The following is a 19,712-nucleotide window of genomic DNA, read 5'->3' on the forward strand; positions in this document are numbered from 1 at the left end:
ATTCTGCACGTACCACAATGATGAACAATCCATGTGACTTGCATTTAACAATTTCTAGGCCTTTCAGACAGAGAAATTAAATGTATCGATGAACAGGTCTCCTTCATCTACTACGTCATCAAGAGGCTTAAAAAGCAGTTCAGGGAAGTAGTGCAGGTCCTGTCAGTGGAATCAAGGACACTAATATGGAAAAACTACGCTCCACCACCAGAATACTGAAGAGTTGTAAGACGGTTACTGCAGAGTAGATGGTTACTGCACGTTCGTACACTTAGTAAGCCACACAGGGAATGATATTCTTTCAACACTTTTATTTTTCAATTCATACGCCTCTGGTCCATCTCTGTCATAAAATACACACCCAGAGATTGGTCTCACAGCCACTTCAATAACGTACACATTCTCATCTTGTAGGTTGTGAAAGTTACATTTAATCAACGGTGTGCCTTTGTCTGGATAAACTTTAATGCAATTAGTTATCTTTGCATCCAGTTCACGTTGGATGAGCGGTTTGCACTCAGGCAGGATTTGGATACCTTTCCTTTGAAAGGTTTTACTCACATAGTTTGAAAATTTGTTATCGGTTTCTTCAATGCCCACGAAGTACGATCCGCCGTTTAGATTTTTCGACAACGCAGTGATGTACTCCCTCAACCGCAGACTCACCCACATGTAAGTTACAAAGTCATCGATGTTGCTTGCATGTATTTTCTCGAATTCACTCTTGACGTATTTGAACTGGACAGATCGACCCTCAGCAGGCAGAGCGTCTATCTCGTGAACGGTGTCCTCCTTAGCGATGTCCCTCGTCTTCAGAAGGAGCTCACACAGCGTTCGTCCAGAGGGTTGAGTTATTTCATGATCTGTTGAAACTTTAGTCTTGTAATCTGGTGTAGAGAGTCTAGACGATGCACGTACCACTATAATAAGGAATTCATGTGATTTGTTCTCAACCGTTTCTAAGTCCTTCAGCCAGAGGAATGTAAATGTATCAATGAACAGGTCGCCTTCATCTACAAGATCATTAAGAGGCTTATCGAACAGTTCATGGAAGTAGTGCAGGTTCCTGTCAGCGTAATCAAGGCCACCAATATGGACAAACAATGCTCCCCCACCAGAGTTACGAAGAGCTGACACTTGTTTGAAAAACTGACCAGTGATGTCACTTCTGTCACATTTGAACGTCTTTTTATCTCTTTTGGGGTTAGGCTTGCTCACCAGTTCAAGAGGTATGTCGATGGTCAAACGAAGCTTTTCTTTTAGTTTCGTTGATAAAGAATATTGTGCGCAAAAGACACAATCTGTCAAAATCAATAAGATAACATGTGCATAGCATTCATGCATTAACACTTTAAACACGTTGGTCTTTGTTTTAGACAGCAATTCATGTGGATCGTATACAAGAAGCGACGCTTCGAACCATATGATTTTTATATGATCAAACCTATTATGATATATGAAATTAATATGTCATAATGGTACGTTTTGAGTCAGATATTCAAAGTGTAATCTTAAAAACAAAACCCAAAATTATAGTCACCAGATGTCATTCTGACGCCATGTATATTGCACGATTTGAAACCTCTTCATCTCAGACGCGCTGTTCCTCAGCACAAACACCAGATATTACCTGGACAAAAAATCGAAGATGTGAATGTTAAACGTGCACATGGCGTCGTAACATCTTTACGTATCGTTGGTATCACTTTTACAGCGGCTAGCTTCATGCCTTACCAGAAACATTAGTGTCCCTTCCATGACCATCCGGAAGAAACTTACATTACAGTACTTCATGTGCTGTTGTACCCACAGCTGATTACGCCTACCTTTGCTTTATGACTCCACAGGACTGAGTGTACAGCGTGTAACTGACCTACTTTGACTATTGATTGCAACCTAAGCTACTCATGTGTTGAGTGTGTCAGCTCGGTGTTGACTGTATGTAAGCAATATCCCAGCTACGCCATGCCAGCCAGGAAATATTCAAGGGTGGATCCGGGTAACACAAGCTGGGGATCGATCAGAAGTTCACGCCAATATTCTCATGTTAACATTTCAAGGCTATTACTGAAAGAAGATGCCGATAAAATGAATATTTCTTTTCAACATATTTACATTTACTCCAGTGTAGAGTTAGACTGGTCACATGGACACATTTGATATAATCATTATAACGCACCGCTGGTGACTCACGTCCATTGAATATATGTCAAATGCGTTGCTGGTAAACCTATGAGTTGTACATGCAATTTTCACATTAGTTATTTCCTTCAGTTGCTTCACGGAATACCCAACGTCTATTTTTAGACAACAAAGTAATATGCTTCCCCGAGATGACACTATCGTTATCAAATTTTACTATTGGTATTTCAAGTATTTCGAATTGATATGTACTTTGGAAGATCATTTGTTCTTGTGGGTGTTAGAATGTTATGCTTAGTGTTGACTCATGTGTCTACTGCTGTGTAATCTGCGTTTTTAATTTATTATGTATATTACTAATTCACATATGTATTACTAAGACGTGTCAATTACTATGTCCTCCATGTATTACTACGTCCGATGTATGCTACTGTGTCCTTTCAGTATATAACTTCGTCATGTATGTATCACTGAGGCATATATTACTAATTCATATGTGTATTACTGAGCCATATGTATATTACTAATTCATATGTGTATTACTGAGCCATATGTATATTGCTAATTCATATGTGTATTGATGAGTTATATGTGTATTACTGATCCATGTGTATTACTGTGGTCTGCATATGTGAGATAGTCGTGTGCTTATTAAGGCGTCCTGTGCGTATTGCTGCGCCATGGGTATTACTGTGGCCTGTATGTATTACTGTGGCCTGTATGTATTACTGTGGTCTATATGTATTACTGTGGCCTGTATGTATTACTGTGGCCTGTATGTATTACTGTGGCCTGTATGTATTACTGTGGTCTATATGTATTACTGTGGCCTGTATGTATTACTGTGGTCTGTATGTATTACTGTGGCCTGTATGTATTACTGTGGTCTATATGTATTACTGTGGCCTGTATGTATTACTGTGGTCTATATTTATTACTGTGGCCTGTATGTATTACTGTGGTCTGTATGTATTACTGTGGCCTGTATGTATTACTGTGGTCTATATGTATTACTGTGGCCTGTATGTATTACTGTGGTCTATATGTATTACTGTGGCCTGTATGTATTACTGTGGCCTGTATGTATTACTGTGGTCTATACGTATTACTGTGGCCTGTATGTATTACTGTGGCCTGTATGTATTACTGTGGCCTGTATGTATTACTGTGGCCTGTATGTATTACTGTGGCCTGTGTGTATTACTGTGGTCTGTATGTATTACTGTGGCCTGTATGTATTACTGTGGTCTATATGTATTACTGTGGCCTGTATGTATTACTGTGGTCTATATGTATTACTGTGGCCTGTATGTATTACTGTGGTCTATATGTATTACTGTGGCCTGTATGTATTACTGTGGTCTATATGTATTACTGTGGCCTGTATGTATTACTGTGGCCTGTATGTATTACTGTGGTCTATACGTATTACTGTGGCCTGTATGTATTACTGTGGCCTGTATGTATTACTGTGGCCTGTATGTATTACTGTGGTCTATACGTATTACTGTGGCCTGTATGTATTACTGTGGCCTGTATGTATTACTGTGGTCTATATGTATTACTGTGGCCTGTATGTATTACTGTGGCCTGTATGTATTACTGTGGCCTGTATGTATTACTGTGGTCTATATGTATTACTGTGGTCTATATGCATTACTGTGGCCTGTATGTATTACTGTGGCCTGTATGTATTACTGTGGTCTGTATGTATTACTGTGGCCTGTATGTATTACTGTGGTCTGTATGTATTACTGTGGCCTGTATGTATTACTGTGGTCTATATGTATTACTGTGGCCTGTATGTATTACTGTGGTCTATATTTATTACTGTGGCCTGTATGTATTACTGTGGTCTGTATGTATTACTGTGGCCTGTATGTATTACTGTGGTCTATATGTATTACTGTGGCCTGTATGTATTACTGTGGTCTATACGTATTACTGTGGTCTATACGTATTACTGTGGCCTGTATGTATTACTGTGGCCTGTATGTATTACTGTGGCCTGTATGTATTACTGTGGTCTATACGTATTACTGTGGCCTGTATGTATTACTGTGGTCTGTATGTATTACTGTGGCCTGTATGTATTACTGTGGCCTGTATGTATTACTGTGGCCTGTATGTATTACTGTGGCCTATATGTATTACTGTGGCCTGTATGTATTACTGTGGTCTATATGTATTACTGTGGCCTGTATGTATTACTGTGGCCTGTATGTATTACTGTGGCCTGTATGTATTACTGTGGTCTATATGTATTACTGTGGTTTATTTATTATTGACATATACACACTAATAGGTCATATTCTGCAGACTACATATATTACTGCTGCGTGTACGTATTACTCATCCTAATGTATTACTGCGTGCTGTATATATTGATATAGCCCATGTGCATATGACTACATCCTAAACGCACTCAGTATGATTATATAACGACAATACGTCCTGTGCACTGTGAATCATATCTACTCCGACAGTCAAACACATGTCAAAGGTTATATATGTGCTGACAATGAACTGTGCGTGCTAAAAGACCCTGGCAACTTTCTGGTATCATGTGGCGACCCACAGAGAGCATTATTCAGGTGTATTTATGACTCCAAGTACCCACGTGATCATTTGAGTAAACGTCAGTAGAAAGGTTTCGCCAAGATATGGCCGCATCCCTCTGTGCTGAAAAACGATGTAGTTTTCTGTGTTTGCAAACAGCAGATTTACTGTTCTTACACAGAGAAGACGCAATTCAAAATCGCTATGTTGCTTTTAGATTAAACAGTTAGTAAATGCGTTCTAGTGAATGGACGCATGAAGACCGATGTCATGTAATGAAAGGGTCAATATGAACACACCGTCATCTTTAGAAAGTTGTGAAATGTAACACATGTAATATTTGGGATTACTTTATCCTCAGTAAAGTACATATTCTTGTACTTTTGTTGGGTTGAGTTCCAAGGGGATTCGAACCCAGATCCTCAGAGGCAAGCAACTAGTTACAAGCACGCAAGGTTAATCTAACCCACTCAGCCTTCTCACCTTCCACTAGCCATAGTGGGTTATATAACTGACTTTGTCTGCTACCGAATAGCTGCTTGACTCTGAAAGTGTGAGTTCAAATCCAGGATGGGACCTAACAGAAGGACTAGAATCTGTACTTCACTGAAAAAGTGTAATCCCAAACATAACGTGTTATATTCTTTGTTGTAAATTTTGAAAGTGACGATTTTTACAGGCAATGAAGGACATGTTAACCCTGACAGCTGTTTTCACGAACTACTGAAAGTGGGACAACTAGAGAAGGTTAGGCGGCTGAATTTGTGTGCTTGCGATTAGGTGGGAGCCGCGCTAACACAAAGTCCGTAGTCTAGCGTACCAGTTGTCCTACTTTCATTTTTTGTGGACGTTACGGTGACTTAAAGGACTAGGCGGCTGACTTTGTGTACTGGCGACTTGGTGCCTCACTCTGATGGCGTGGGTTCGAATCCCAGATGGGAATCAACTTAAAAAAGTACTAGAATTGGTACTTAACTAACAACGTGTAATCCCTAACATAATATGTTACAGTACATGTACACATGTGTAGTTCAAACATGTCCACGTTGGAATGGGCGCCACTGGCTATTCCAGGTACACGTAATGACCACGATGAACTGCCTTAAACACAAGTCATGTTCACATGTGTTCATATAGAATGCATTTAAACTCATAAAATCATGTTATTTACGACTGAAGAATATTGGTAGATATATCAGCCAGTCAATGTTAATATTATAATAATGAATGTTTTGAGAGTGCAGCACCATTTGCACTTCCTTATGACCCCAGTTGTTTGTATAGTTATCGCTGTTGAAAGATGATGGTGTGTGACGTGAAATATGCATGTGTCCGATATTCATTTGAAAGGCAAGATAAATTCATTTGCACCAGCCTTTGCGGCGTGTGTTTGTAGCAGATAATGCGATGCAGGATCATGCCATGTATTGCGTCCGTGCGTAGAAGGATCATTATGCGTATTAGTAAATTAAATCATGATTTGACGTTTACAGAACAGACCAGCAAAAGCCAAATTGTGTCTTAGCAAAGGAGGGTTGACGTGCGCCTTCATGCTCATATGTCTCTACAATGAAATCGTTTTCGATTGGTCTTCACTAGAAAATATCAACATCCACTGAAAAGAGTATATTTAGTATTAGATCTGGGATTCACTGTGATGCAGTAGTAGCAGTGTAATATACAAGCATGGTCCGATTACAGGTCTTTAAAATGAGGACACGATGGAGGTGACGGTTTGACCAAGATATTAATACACTCTCTCACAGTAACTGTAGTTCATATACGTGCCATGCACATTAATATTCAAGGCACAAAATTTCTAAATGTGATACGAACAGGCGAAAGGTTTAAACTAACGTTTAGTCTCTGAATATATACAATTCCTTTTTAATTGAAAGGGAGACTCAGTGGGATGTGACATTCTGAACCTGAAGGAATCTTCATTATGCTTCATTTAGTGTTTAGCATTGCTGAAAGGACTGCGGAGGAGGGGAAATAACGTGTCGGGAATTGTGACACAGACTAACGGAAGGCGCAGTGTCAGTTGACGTTAATTCCAGGCGTCATGTCCTGTCTAATGTGTTTTATCAACTATTATCATCTATCAGGAACTGACAAAAGCGTAAATACCCAAAGTTTCTGCATGCATTACCTCGAAGGAAAATAGTGTCATAAGAGGGACCGGCTTATACCTAGTCATAATTTGGATCTTCCACACACCCTCGTACTCATACTCATGGTGACTAGGAAGGGACAAGAGAGCTGAAAGTGTGGTTAATCCACTCCTTATAACTTCACAGTTACACGCAGTGGGCTCTATGGGATTCGGGTTGACACCCTGCAGATGAATGTGCGTACTGTCATAAATACTGACAATGTGGACTCGCAAAGCTCCACCAACAACGAATATATGCCCATAGCTATCAGGTCCAAACGTGTCTGACGTATGATTCAGGATATTGCCTCTTGCTTGCTTCACAACAATACAAGAAGCTGCATCGAAACGTCGCTCCAACTGATTAAATCAGTTGCTCATCCATAAAGTTTCACCCTTATCTTTTGGATTTCCTTTATATTATTTTACATTAATAGTTCTGAAAATATTTATTGGTCCGAGAATTGCATTATTGTGAATATTAAACTCTAAAATTAAAATAGAAGTGGTACCCGCACTGGTTGTATGGATTACCAAAAATGGAAGACTCACCGCAGACGCTTTCCCTCCAAAGTCTTCAATTTGGAATTTCAATTTGATCTCTTGTACCTCTGAGTCCTGGTAGTAGCCAGTGGAATTGTTTCAAACGAAAGGAAACCGTAATTTCATTATCTTAGCGTTTTCACAGCGTATTGTAATACGAAAAATATGGCATGAATAACGTAAAGTCGAAAGAGACCTCCACACGCCTTTCTTGAAGGTTTCTTAGAACTTCACTGTGGCCTTGAGACTTGTAACCTTGATAAAAGACATCTAACAAAAAATCTATGTGCAAACACCATGGGATGAGACTGTTGTAATATCCCTCGACCGAAAGAGAAATTTGACAAGTTTCAAATAGCCGGCTACGATTATGGCGCTTGTCCTATTATTTCCGAGGCTCGTTATGTGCCAGGCTTGAGAAGTGTCGCATCGGAAGTGTATATGATCTAACAATTGTTGTTTTCTCTTTGCCATTTTCAGAATTTGAGTTTTCACAATGGACACAAATTGCCAGGAAACACTCGCCATAAGGTACGTTATTGCCTTTAACACAGGTTTCTACTACATACGAACTGTTTAACAGTATGCATGCAGCTGTGGAAAAAAGTGGAACAGCTAAAACATACTATTACAACAAGAAGACACAGTCATCAATACGCCCCGCATTAACTCCAATTTCAGTCTACGTCACACAAGAATATTATTATTAAGAATACCCAAACTACCAAAAGGCACTAATACACCACCAGATCTATCTATGTGCCAACTTTGGTGAAGGACTATTGAATGGTTTCAACGTTAAAAAGATAAATGTGCACGGTCGGACGCACGGACGGACGGACCGACGGGGTACATTATAATGCTCCCCGCAAAACACGTTACAGGGGATAATAACAGGATATATAGGACATGCTCAAGGGCATCACATGGAACTTTGTTTAAAATAATTGAGGCAAAAACTTAACTCCTACCTGAAATACAGACGCGGATAAAGGTGAATGGACATGCTCTGTCTGCCCCGTGATACCAATAGTTGTTACAGAGTCACTATATGACTTTGAACTTTGAACCCATTTATTTGCATTACAAAAGGTTTACATTAACACGTCACTTACATTAATGTATATGGACTAACATGACACTATTCACTGCAGTCACACAATGCTGCGTACTTGTGCACCGTGTGCATGATATGGTTTAAACAGGTTATTTACTTCCTGCTTGAGACACCAAGCTTCGTCGACAGGTTTTTGTAATATACATATAGTATTGTCAAACTGTCAGACATAAATATATACACAATGTACGTTTAGAAGTTTTTCGCTGTCATATGTCGAGCCACTTTAAGAGCGATAGAGTAATCCAAGAGTGTAGATGTTAATAACATTTCATAAAAAAACTGAAACAAAAATATAACAAAACAAAACAAACAAACCCAAAAAAGAAAGAAACAGTGATTCGTATCCCCGCAATTACGTTTAGTTCACAGGTAGTTGATTTTCTTAAAAACATAGGCGTCAGCTAGGAACAAAGGTCACTCTATGTTGTTACAGGCACACGGTTGATAGTGGTAAACTCTCAACTCTCTCTCGAGGTCTTAACGCTTCATTTTCTTTGTTGAAAGTCTCTGTCCGACTCTGGATTGTAGCATCTTCAGTTCATTAATTTTTTGCTCCCCCAACAAGATTGTTTTCATCTACGAAAACTTTGGGTAGGACCTTTCCAACAATCTTCTATATCATACCATGCCAACCCTCTAAGCAGGCTGTTACTTGTCCTGGGCCCCGTCAATATCATGGTGGTTCCATTCCTGGATGTCTGCCACAACCCAGTTTGGGGTTATGTAGCCTGCGACCCGCAGGTATCTGTTGTCCTGAGGCATGGATTTCGACTGCACAAAACGAAAGTAGCATCCTTTCCAGGCGGCATCGGGAAACACAGACAAATCTGTTGTCTCTCCTGCTGGCTCAAAGTCCATCGGCAATGAAATGTATATCATGGGTTGTATACTATATAGGATGAGAATGTTTAAATATGTACATTATAGCATTATATTTTGCATTAGGATAATTAATTATATATGATATCTATAAGTACATTAATAGTTTGTGGTGACAACTGTAAGCCATGGTGTGCTTCAGCACCTTTATACCGACTAAAGGCACGTTGGTAGATTTCCCAGGTCTTGTTCAGAATCAGGTGGAACACCAAGCGATACATATGTTTGGCAGTCTTCGCATAGATGTTGTATTGTTGCAGAATTTGTCTAAACTGAAACTGAAATCATATTCCATAACATAGTTAAGAATTTCAAAGCACCTATTGACTTAATCCCTTATAACAACATCGGCACAACATCAAAGATACTATACCCTAACAACACAATTCTGCTTCCTGGAATACCTCGTGATATCAATGTACATACATGTGTCACCTTAACTGTCTGACGTGGTTGTGTACGTGTGCTTTCCATGAAGGTCCGGGTTAAAATTGATCACCGATGACGGGATCGGGTTTGCAGACTAGATTAATAAGTATTAATTTCCTCAAAACGTAGATCATTGACGTCACTGGATTGTCTTGCTAACACTCGATTACTTACAGACCATTATGAATACTATTGAGTACCTCGCTGCATAACACACAATAACATTGTACTTGGGTCGAGTCTGTAACCCGCGTGACCTTAATTCTTGAAACCATTCCAGACCAACTCGTGTTCTTCTGGGGCAAGCCGAATGTCGACTTGGAGGTTACGTAAAGGGACGAGTGTTGACGAATGCCGCGAAGAGTCGATAATTCTCAGACATCGAGCCTACTATGGACATGTATGTGTAAGTAACTGGTAGGTATGTATCCCTTATGAATGGATACACAGTGTGCTTGTGTCGTACCTCGCATTACCAGAAATGTTCACGTCGGGGAGTTTTTTCTGAAGGTTAATTGAAGGGAAGCAACTCCACTTTGGAAACACACCACTGCAGACGAGAAGTTGTGATCCTGTTTTAATAAAACGTTTTAAAGAAAAAAAATATTTACAGAAGTATGTTAGTATAAATTGCAAGTATTGTCAGTTTGGAGAGTAGTTAGATCAAGCACACGCTATGAAAAAAAAAATAAAATAAAAAAATAAAACTACATTTGCTAAAATACCAAAAATTTAAGTTATAAAATTGAAAGCACTATTTTGAATTCTGTATAACTATAAATGCTCCCGGTACAATTTGCAGAGGGGTAACCTGTTGCCTGGAAATATGTGTGTGAAAATAATCTAGTTCAGTGTAGAAGTAAACTGTTACCACATCTCGGTTACCATACATGTTCGTACAGTAAACTCCCGATGAGTCGAATGTGTTCGTCTCTTATTATGCATTACTCGAAAGACCTATAGATCCCGACATTCCCTGTTACACTTGTAATTTGTATGCAAATATGCAAAACTGCTGACCTCCTTAACTTAATATCTCTTACGTGGGAGATACTCTCTCCTACGTCGGACATAGTATTCCCTACGTAAGACATACTCTCTCCTACGTAGGTCAGATTATCTCCTACGTAGGACTTACTATTTAGTACTCTCCTACGTAAGATGGTATCTCCTACATACTATCTCCTACGTAGGACTTAGTACCTCCTACGTAAGACATACTATCTCCAACGTAGGACTTACTATCTCCTATGTAGGCCTTACTATTTAGTATCACCTACGTAGGACATACCGCTTAATAACTCTTACGTAGGACTTACTATCTCCTACGTAGGACTTATTATCACCTACGTAGAACTTACTATCTCATACGTAAGACATATTATCTTCTACGTAGGACTTAGTGTCTCTTGTAGCAGATGCTCGATGTATGTTAGCATGCATCGATCTGAAATGATCAACTTGATTCCCCCAGACACGGAAACCATTTCCTTTTTACTCTTTCAGTCACTGATAGAATCTACAGATATGTGTTTCATTTACGTTTAGAGTCTACATTTCTGCGTTACAGTTACATTGCGTTAGAGTCTACTGTTTTCTTCCCCATTAGACTCGTGTGTTCAACTATACTACCCATCAAAAGTTTAGACTCATTAGTGTACATGTAAATGTGGTGTACTTCGGTCAACTGTTCTAAACTAGATTTTGCAAAATATTCCATACTGTTGAAAGGCACTGTTCAAACATGAACAAATTCGTAACGTTGACAAGATTGTCATGCGTTCAACAAATGATGAAACTCGGTGAAAAATGGTAAATTCTTATCAAAGCTTTACACCAAAACGCAGCAGTTCACATGCGTGATATTTACAATTACTTTTCAGCAATGTGATGAATCATCCTCGTGCGATTGATGTGCAGAAGGTTTGCAGTTGTTTCCCCCAAGTTGGTGGAGATATTCATCTTCGTTGTAACCATCTATACATATATGTCATATAGTGAGTGTTTTATTTGAGTCTAGACTTTTGACAGGTAGTATAATTGTTGCACATTACTTTTGGACCGACTGTTGTACTTTACTGCCTCGAGTACAGTTTGCTCTATTGTTACGCGTTGTTACTTCACTGTTACATGTTGCACGTTGTTACAATTTTCTGTTATGGGCTGGATATTTCAGACGTCGTCGCACATTAGTCATAATCTGCGTCCACAGACGTGTCCCGGACCATCGATGGCAAGCTATGCATACTTATTCCCTTATCTTATACACACAACTGAATTGACAATCGTTTGCTTCTTTAATTCCGTATTGCTTTACGTCGCATTCAGCACTTTTCCTTCCGAGTCAAGTCAACTTGTAGGCAATCACGTAAAAACAAACTGCAAACGAGCGTTTCATCTGATCCAACATAGCCAATCAGGGATATCAAATCTCTCTCTCTCTCTCTCTCTCTCTCTCTCTCTGTGTATGTGTGTGTGAAAGAGAGAAAGAGAGAGAGAGAGAGAGAATACCAAGAAATGCAATTAGATCAAGGCCCACGTCACCCAAACATAACACACACACACACACACACACGCACACACACACACACACACACACACACACACACACACACACACACACACAAGTCCACTCACAATAGCACAGTGCAGTAACACTGCGTTAGTGTCATGAATATTCACTGACTTCCATTTCTACTGACGTCCTGGGTAACCAAACATTTCTCAGTTTAATAACCGAATCTTTAAAAGGATATGTTAAGTACTACGAAGCAGATAGTATGTCCTACATACTTACTATATCCTAATGGATTTTCAGCTTGGGCTTCCGGATGGACTTGATCGTCTAAGACAATTCCCTGTGTTGAGTTGTTTCCTTCCGTGAAGATCCGGGTTAGAATTACCATCAGAAACCATGCTTGACGTAAGAGGCGACTGGCGGGACTGGGTTGTCAGACTCGTTGATTTGGTTGACACACATGTCATCGAATCTCAGTTTAGTAGATCGATGTTCACGATGTTGATAACTTCATTGTGTGGTTCAGATATCTGATTGCAGAGTAAAGCTAAACTCACTCACTCACTAGAGTTGTCTCCCTTGAACAATCCAGAACCCTATTCTCATGGGTTCGAAAACCTGTTCCCGCCAATTTTGCTCCAGGATTTGTCAACACCATATCCATGTTTGTATCAACGTGGCACACGTCAAAATCCTGCTTAAAAGACATATATACAACCCTCCACCGTCATTAAGTGAGTGCATGAGTGAGGGAGTATGGTCCTCAATAGCGTTTAGCATAGCGGGACACGAGAAATGAGCTGCACGCATTGTGGGGAATTGAACCCAAGTTGTCGGCGTGGCGAACAAACGCTTTAACATCTTTGATAGGCATTCTAGAAGTTGAGTAGATGAGGAATGAGAACTATGATTTATGGATATACTTCTTTTATTCAGTGAGTGCGACGTTTCGACATAGATACTAATATCGTTGTCAAGCAAATGGTACAGGGTAATGCATTGTGGAGGAATATATACATGAATTATTGTTACAAGGATGAGAAAACGATGAGTTGTTTATACAATTAATGGGGCTGATGGGAAGCCAGAAGTTAATAAGGAGTGGTGTATAGGAGATTGGAAGCCAGTAGAGTGTTGTTGTAACAAAGTGGATTGAAGTGCAGAATTATTTTATCAAGTGATGATATGCGAGTGGGATTTGGTAGCCCTCATCTGTTGATCGCTGGTTCAGTCTTCATGATGTGGAGTGCCTCTAGTAGCTTGCGGATTTTGTAGTGTGATTGGTGCTTTTCTAAGATCTTGATGTTGTTCAAGTTGATGGAGTGGTTTGGATGGTCTCTGGTGTGGTCGGCAATGGCTGATTTGGAGTCCTGTTTACTAACTGATGTCTGGTGTTCCTTCAGTCTGTGGATGAGGGGTCTGGAGGTTTCACCAACATAAGTGGTGCCACAGTCACATTCAATGTGGTACACTACACCTGCTGGTTCTGGCTTCTGGGATGCTATGGACCTGCCTGTTGCTTGCAGTGGGTTCTGGATGGCGTTGCCTGTTTGGAAGGTGACGTCGATGTTGGCCTGTTGTTTCAGGAGTCTGCGGATGTGGTGGCTAGTTGATCCAATGTACGGGATGCTGTTATCACAATCTATGTCGAAACGTCGCACTCAGTAAATAAAAGAAGTTGTATATCCATACATCATAGTCCTCATTTTTTAAACGCTTTAACCATTAGGATACATGATATTTCTATCGCTTGAGGAACGAATGAAATAGGAAATACTTTCCCATAGCGTAGGGGAATACAACAAAGGGGTGTAATTCATTTGTAGATGGCGCCCAATGAGAGTATATAAGGCGTAATGTATTTGAATTATCATTCTCGCTTTTTAGCACCACGGACACATTGCGTCATGGATATTTCCGAAAACAGAAATCCCATTAACGACAAACTCGACGCCATATCAAAGCTTGTGGACTCTTCTCAGGCGGACTTGGAACGTAAGATTGAATCTAGAGGCCTGTCTCGATGGTGTGAGAGCAGAATTTGCAAAAGCCACAAACGAAATAAAAAATTGAAGGCGGACAAAGAGTTTACGCAGTTAAGAGAAGGTAACAGAATCCAGTACAGTTTCAATACAGAGACACTTGAGGCCCTTCATCAAATTGAATTTGGTGTGGAGTATGCCAAATAAGATTATATCAAAGAAGTGGTGCAGAGCGAGATATCTAGGATAGAAAACCGAAATAAGTTGATATCAATAGCTGATTCTTCCGAAGCTGGTTGGGATACGGTAGGTCACTACGTGTCACGTGATTTAGCTGAGAGCTCTGATGATGACAGACGTATTACGCGAGCAGAGAACAAGGCTTTCAAGAAGTCCAAGAATCTCCGATGTTCACGTGGACAATCATACAGGCCGATATCACGACCTGCATCCAGCACCCAGTCCGTGCAGACAGGTGGGAGTGCGACGCATGCTGATCCTTTGCCTACTGGGACTCAGCTTTTTCATGGTCGGGGAGGCGAAAGATCTGGAGCATGCTTTCACTGCGGTGACTTCTCACACTGGCGTAGGAATTGTCCCATCCACGTCAGCAATCATGCCGCGTCGGCATGATCAGAGTGGTTCTACTGATATGAAAGTTAAGTACAACAGTTTTCATGATTCTCATAAGGTTCCTTTAAATAATTTGAAGTTAACGTCAGATTATTACGAATATGAACAAGGTTAGTCGGACATTATGTTTAAAGGCAGATTGAAAGAAATTATCGCATTTTGGAAGTTTATCAATGAAAATGATTTTGTTCTTGACATTATTGATAATGGCTACAGAATACCTTTTTATTCACCCCTCCTCCCCCACCTCCAGATAATGGACAGACGGAATAACCAATCAGCGCTATTTAGTGGTGATTTTGTAGAAGGTGCTATTCATGACTTATTCAAGAACGGTTTGGTCGTCTGTGAAAAGAAGCCTACTATTGTTGGTCCTCAATCTGTTTCTTCCGGGAAGAAGAGACTGATTTTAGATCTATCATTACTAAATAGGCATGTTTGGAAATGCTCTGTGGAGTATGAAGACTGGCGTGCAGCTCTTATGTACATAAACAAAAATGATTGGTTGGTGAAATTTTACATACATTCTGCATATCACCATGTACATATTTTCGAACCTCGTGCTGATTTTCTAGGATTTTCCTGGGGTGTTGGTGGTGACAGAACATTTTATAAGTTTGTAATTATGCCCTTTGGATTGACAACTGTTCCATACGCGTTTACTTAAATTACACGGCAATTGGTATAGTACTGGCGATCTCAGTAGTACAGATGTGTGACATTTCTAGATGATGGGATAATCTCTGGTCATAGTTTGAATGATGCAAGAAGCACTGGGCTAACTATCAAGAGTGACCTGATTAAATCTGGTTTTGTTACGAAGGTCGAGAAGTCCTTATGGGAGCCAAGTCAACTTGTTGAGTGGCTGGGTCTTGTTATTGATATCAGAGCTATGATGTTGTCAATCTCTACACGGAGGCTGGATAAACTATTGTCATCTGTCCAGTATCTGTTAGATCATTTAAGTAAGTTCCGGTTCGATCTGTCGCTTCAGTTGTTGGTCAGATTGTTTCCACGAAGATTGTAGCGGGTTCCGTTTGCCAGTTGATGACACGATCATTGACTATGCAAACTCTAGAAGTTATTTCTTGGAATGATTATATTTCACTCTCTCCTGAGTGTACAGATCAACTGCTATTTTGGAAGAACAATCTGCATAAGCACAAGGACTGTATGCTAGTAGAACAAGGCGTGGTCACTAAGGTATTGTACAGTGATGATAGTTGTAGTGGGTATGGCGGAAATTGTGTTCAGCTTGGTAAGAGTGAGATACATGGACATTGGTCTACAGAAGAGGCGAATAAGAGCTCTACCTGGCGAGAGCTGATGGCAGGGAACATGTTTTTTCCAAAACTTGGCTGGAAAGTTAGCTTCGCAGCGACTAACGTGGTTCACTGACAATATGAACGTTGAATCCATAGTGTGTAAAGGTAGCATGAAACCAGACTTGCAGGCTATTGCCAGATCTATATTCGACGCGTGTCTAGCTCATTCTGTGCATTTGGAAATGCAGTGGATTCCTAGATCCCTTAATGACAAAGCTGACTTTTTGAGCAGGAAAAAAGATCACGATGATTGGGGAATTTCACAACATATTTTCACAAATCTGCAGAAGATCTGCATCGTTACAATGCCAAAGTCTCAACTAGCTGTTCACGATTCTGGGATCAAGGATGCGTTTTTATAGATGCGTTCACTGAGCATTGGGGTGATACAAACAACTGGATTGTACCACCTGTGTATCTTGTTTGTAGAGTTCTTGCACATATGAAGGTTTGCAAAGCTTAAGGTACTTTGGTTGTACCTGCATGGTCCTCAGCTAGTTACCGGCCATTGCTGTGTCCGAAAGGAACTTTCATACCAGAAGTGCTTGATTTCGTGCATTTACCAAGAGAGAAGGAAGCTTAGGTACCCAGTCGTATTGTAGGGGGTATGTTTAGTGAGAGAGACTTAGCCTTTGACATGCTTGCAATCAATATTAAATACTGACTGACTTATTCTCTTTGCAAATGTCTTTGAGAATGCATACGTTGATGACATTCATAGCCTTTCAGGCTCAGGCAGCTGGTTAGTAGAATTCCAGAACTTTTGCAATTTGCTCGAGCTGATTCAACTAATAAGAAATATGACTATGGAATTCAGACGTGGCTTAAGTGGGCAAGAAGTGACTATATGCCTAATATACATTTTCCCATTAAACCTTTACATTGTGCCATTTATCTAGATTCTGTGATGCAACTAAGTCATTCTTTTTCTCTTGTACATACGGCTTTTTATAATAGCATTCGTCATGCTCACGGTATTATAGGCTTGCCCAGTCCTACTGAGAATCTTCTGGTGAGAAATGTACTGGAGGTTGCTAAGCGCAAACTGGCTAAACCAGTGTGTTAAAAAGAGCCAATATCTATCGATATATTAGAAAGTTTGGTTGATTTTCATTCGGATACAGGGTGTTTGAAAGATGTCCGCACTGTGTCAATGTCTCTGCTTGCCTATGCAGGGTTCCTGAGATCTGCAGAATTGATGAGTTTGAGACGCACCAATATTCTGATTTAAGAAGCTTACATAATGGTCTTCATTGAGAAATCAAAGACGGATGTGCATAGAGATAATGCATGGCTACTGATCAGCAGGACGGGTTCCAAAATGTGTCCAGTGGTTGGAGAAGTACCTGGCGTTAACGCAGTTCCGCGAAGGATCACAAGAATACTTGTCTAGAAACATTTCCAAGTGCCAAGATAGGTTTGTTCTCAGAAAATAAAATAGACCTATGACCTATTCTCCTTTCAGAGAGTTGTTTATTGAAACGTTTCCTCCCTTCGTTTCCGATTCTAGGCAGCACGATTTGCACACTTTGCGTGCAGGTAGCGCCTCAGCAGCGACTAACAGTGGCATTCCGGACGGGATGTTCAAGAGGCAAGGTAGATGGAAAAGAGAGAGCGCTAAAGACGGTTAAGTAAAAGATTCTGTGGAAAAGCGTCTGCAAGTGTCGCGGTCACTTGGCCTTTAGTTTGCCCGTTCTTTGAGTCTCGCGGTGGTGCACGGTATAGCCATCCAGTGTGTGGTATGTTATTTGTTGTATTGTGTTGGAGGGGCTAGGAGAACCTTCCACCCCTGTAAAGCCTGGTTATGAAGGTCATTCTGACACTGGACACTGAATGACCACTGCAATTGTATTCTATATGTATATTTCCACCCAAATGAATATTGATAATTTTGACTTCTCTTTAATGTTATCCAATGCTATCTTCTTGGAGATTGGTTTAAAATATATGTTCATTCAAGTCGATATTTGGGCCTCTTCTTGGCCCACCTCCACCAAAACCTGCAATACCACCACCATCTCCGAAAATTCCTGAAGCGCTCGAAAGTTTCTTCTTTAAAATAATTTCGTTTTTAAAAACTTTTAATGACGAGGATTTGCTGAAGGCATTATTACCACCTGTTCTCTTGTATTTCCAAACGTATTTCTAAGAATCAGTTCTATTTTTAAGAATCGAAAATGCGTAATTAATACCCCATTGTCTCCAGTTGTTGCAAGTCTCAAAATAGATTTAAATAGTAACGTGTAAAGAGTCTCAAAATGAGCGTCCAAACATGATTTTGTGTACCGAATATCTACCTGGTGACTGAACTTTCGTGTATAACATTGTAGCAGCAAACTTGGTGAAATTTAAATGGATACACCGAAAAAGTATTAAGAACCAAAGTAAACGCCAGACTGAAATATTTGCCGTGAAGTGAAATGTGCAGTGTTTAAGATTAAAATGAATTAATTTAATTATATTTATGTATATCTACACTATTGTTCAAAACATGTTTTCGTGAAACAGGTAGCAAACGCACGTAAAATCTCGAAGGAATGTACGGAAACTCGTTAAAGTAAACGCGAGCCGTTCGGTAACAAATGCAGATGTGTGTATTTGAAAGTCTCGTTTATGGCCCTATGTTAAAGTTCAAATTAAGCGTAACGGCTCTGGTAGCTACTTTGTGTAATGATACAAAATGGACAATGTGTGTTTTTCACGATGTTTTAACCAATCACAAAATGACATAACCAAGTTAAGATTAGTTCAATTTCTTTGATTCCCTCCGATAGGTGTCACATCCCACAACTCAACAATAATAAACTTGGAATTACAAGGTGCAGGTTGTTCAGTTTGACCTTAGCTACTCTACATATGCATGGCCCAGGAGGTCAAACTGTACGAACGACTGGTCGAGTTTTAACTTCATTAAATTAAATTTCATAAAATTGGGGAGCTAAGAACCGATCAGGAAACATTAAACCATCTGCACCTGCTAAGTTTCTAAAGAAAGTTAGCACATTGCTGAGGATGTCAAACGCAGATTTTGTCTCGGGTGTTCGGACATGGTAACAATCACCTGACAAGTCGCACTCCTTACAATAATAATACCCCTTCACTACCGGTCACGCAGTGCATTAGTATTCACTAGATCCAGTCAAGCTGAACAACCTGCACGTTGTTGGAACTGATGGTCACGTCGTCTGGAAACTAGTGTCCCCACTATACAACTCACGACGTGGATAGATCGATGATGGTGGGCTACAACCGAAATGGGCATTGAGTTCCAATTCACATCCTAAACGGATTAAGACAACCAGAGGACATAACTTTGACGCGTTTATGGCCTCTCAGTCACCCGTGAACTCGTGCACGAAAATATCTCTCACGGAGGTATTCCCCAGAGACATTATAGTCAGTTTGAGCCTCTATGTACATTACACTG

At 40.1% G+C, this 19,712-nt stretch overlaps 2 protein-coding genes and 1 pseudogene across 3 annotated transcripts; 1 reads left to right on the top strand and 2 right to left on the bottom strand.

Moving 5' to 3' along the window:
- Window positions 1-182: 182 nt before the first annotated feature.
- On the bottom strand, window positions 183-1,868 carry LOC137261546 (uncharacterized). Of its 2 annotated transcripts, none has more exons than XM_067799307.1 (3): window positions 1,827-1,868; window positions 1,541-1,630; window positions 183-1,301 (listed from the first exon to the last, which is right to left on the bottom strand). In XM_067799307.1, the coding sequence occupies exons 2-3, from the start codon at window positions 1,548-1,550 to the stop codon at window positions 253-255; spliced, it is 1,059 nt and encodes a 352-aa protein (XP_067655408.1). In that variant the 5' UTR covers window positions 1,551-1,630; window positions 1,827-1,868; the 3' UTR covers window positions 183-252. The 2 variants fall into 2 exon arrangements, with proteins under 2 accessions (XP_067655408.1, XP_067655409.1); XM_067799308.1 differs by having other exon boundaries at window positions 1,735-1,830.
- Window positions 1,869-13,553: 11,685 nt separating this feature from the next.
- On the bottom strand, window positions 13,554-14,855 carry LOC137260869 (uncharacterized). The gene is made up of 2 exons (XM_067798419.1): window positions 14,837-14,855; window positions 13,554-13,987 (listed from the first exon to the last, which is right to left on the bottom strand). Exons 1-2 carry the CDS (start codon window positions 14,853-14,855, stop codon window positions 13,554-13,556), a joined length of 453 nt encoding a protein of 150 aa, XP_067654520.1.
- A 586-nt stretch (window positions 14,856-15,441) lies between these two features.
- LOC137261583 (uncharacterized) lies at window positions 15,442-16,949 on the top strand (annotated as a pseudogene).
- Window positions 16,950-19,712: the final 2,763 nt, after the last annotated feature.

The sequence above is a fragment of the Haliotis asinina genome, chromosome 14 (genome assembly GCF_037392515.1).
Source record: "Haliotis asinina isolate JCU_RB_2024 chromosome 14, JCU_Hal_asi_v2, whole genome shotgun sequence".
Classification (NCBI taxonomy): domain Eukaryota; kingdom Metazoa; phylum Mollusca; class Gastropoda; order Lepetellida; family Haliotidae; genus Haliotis; species Haliotis asinina.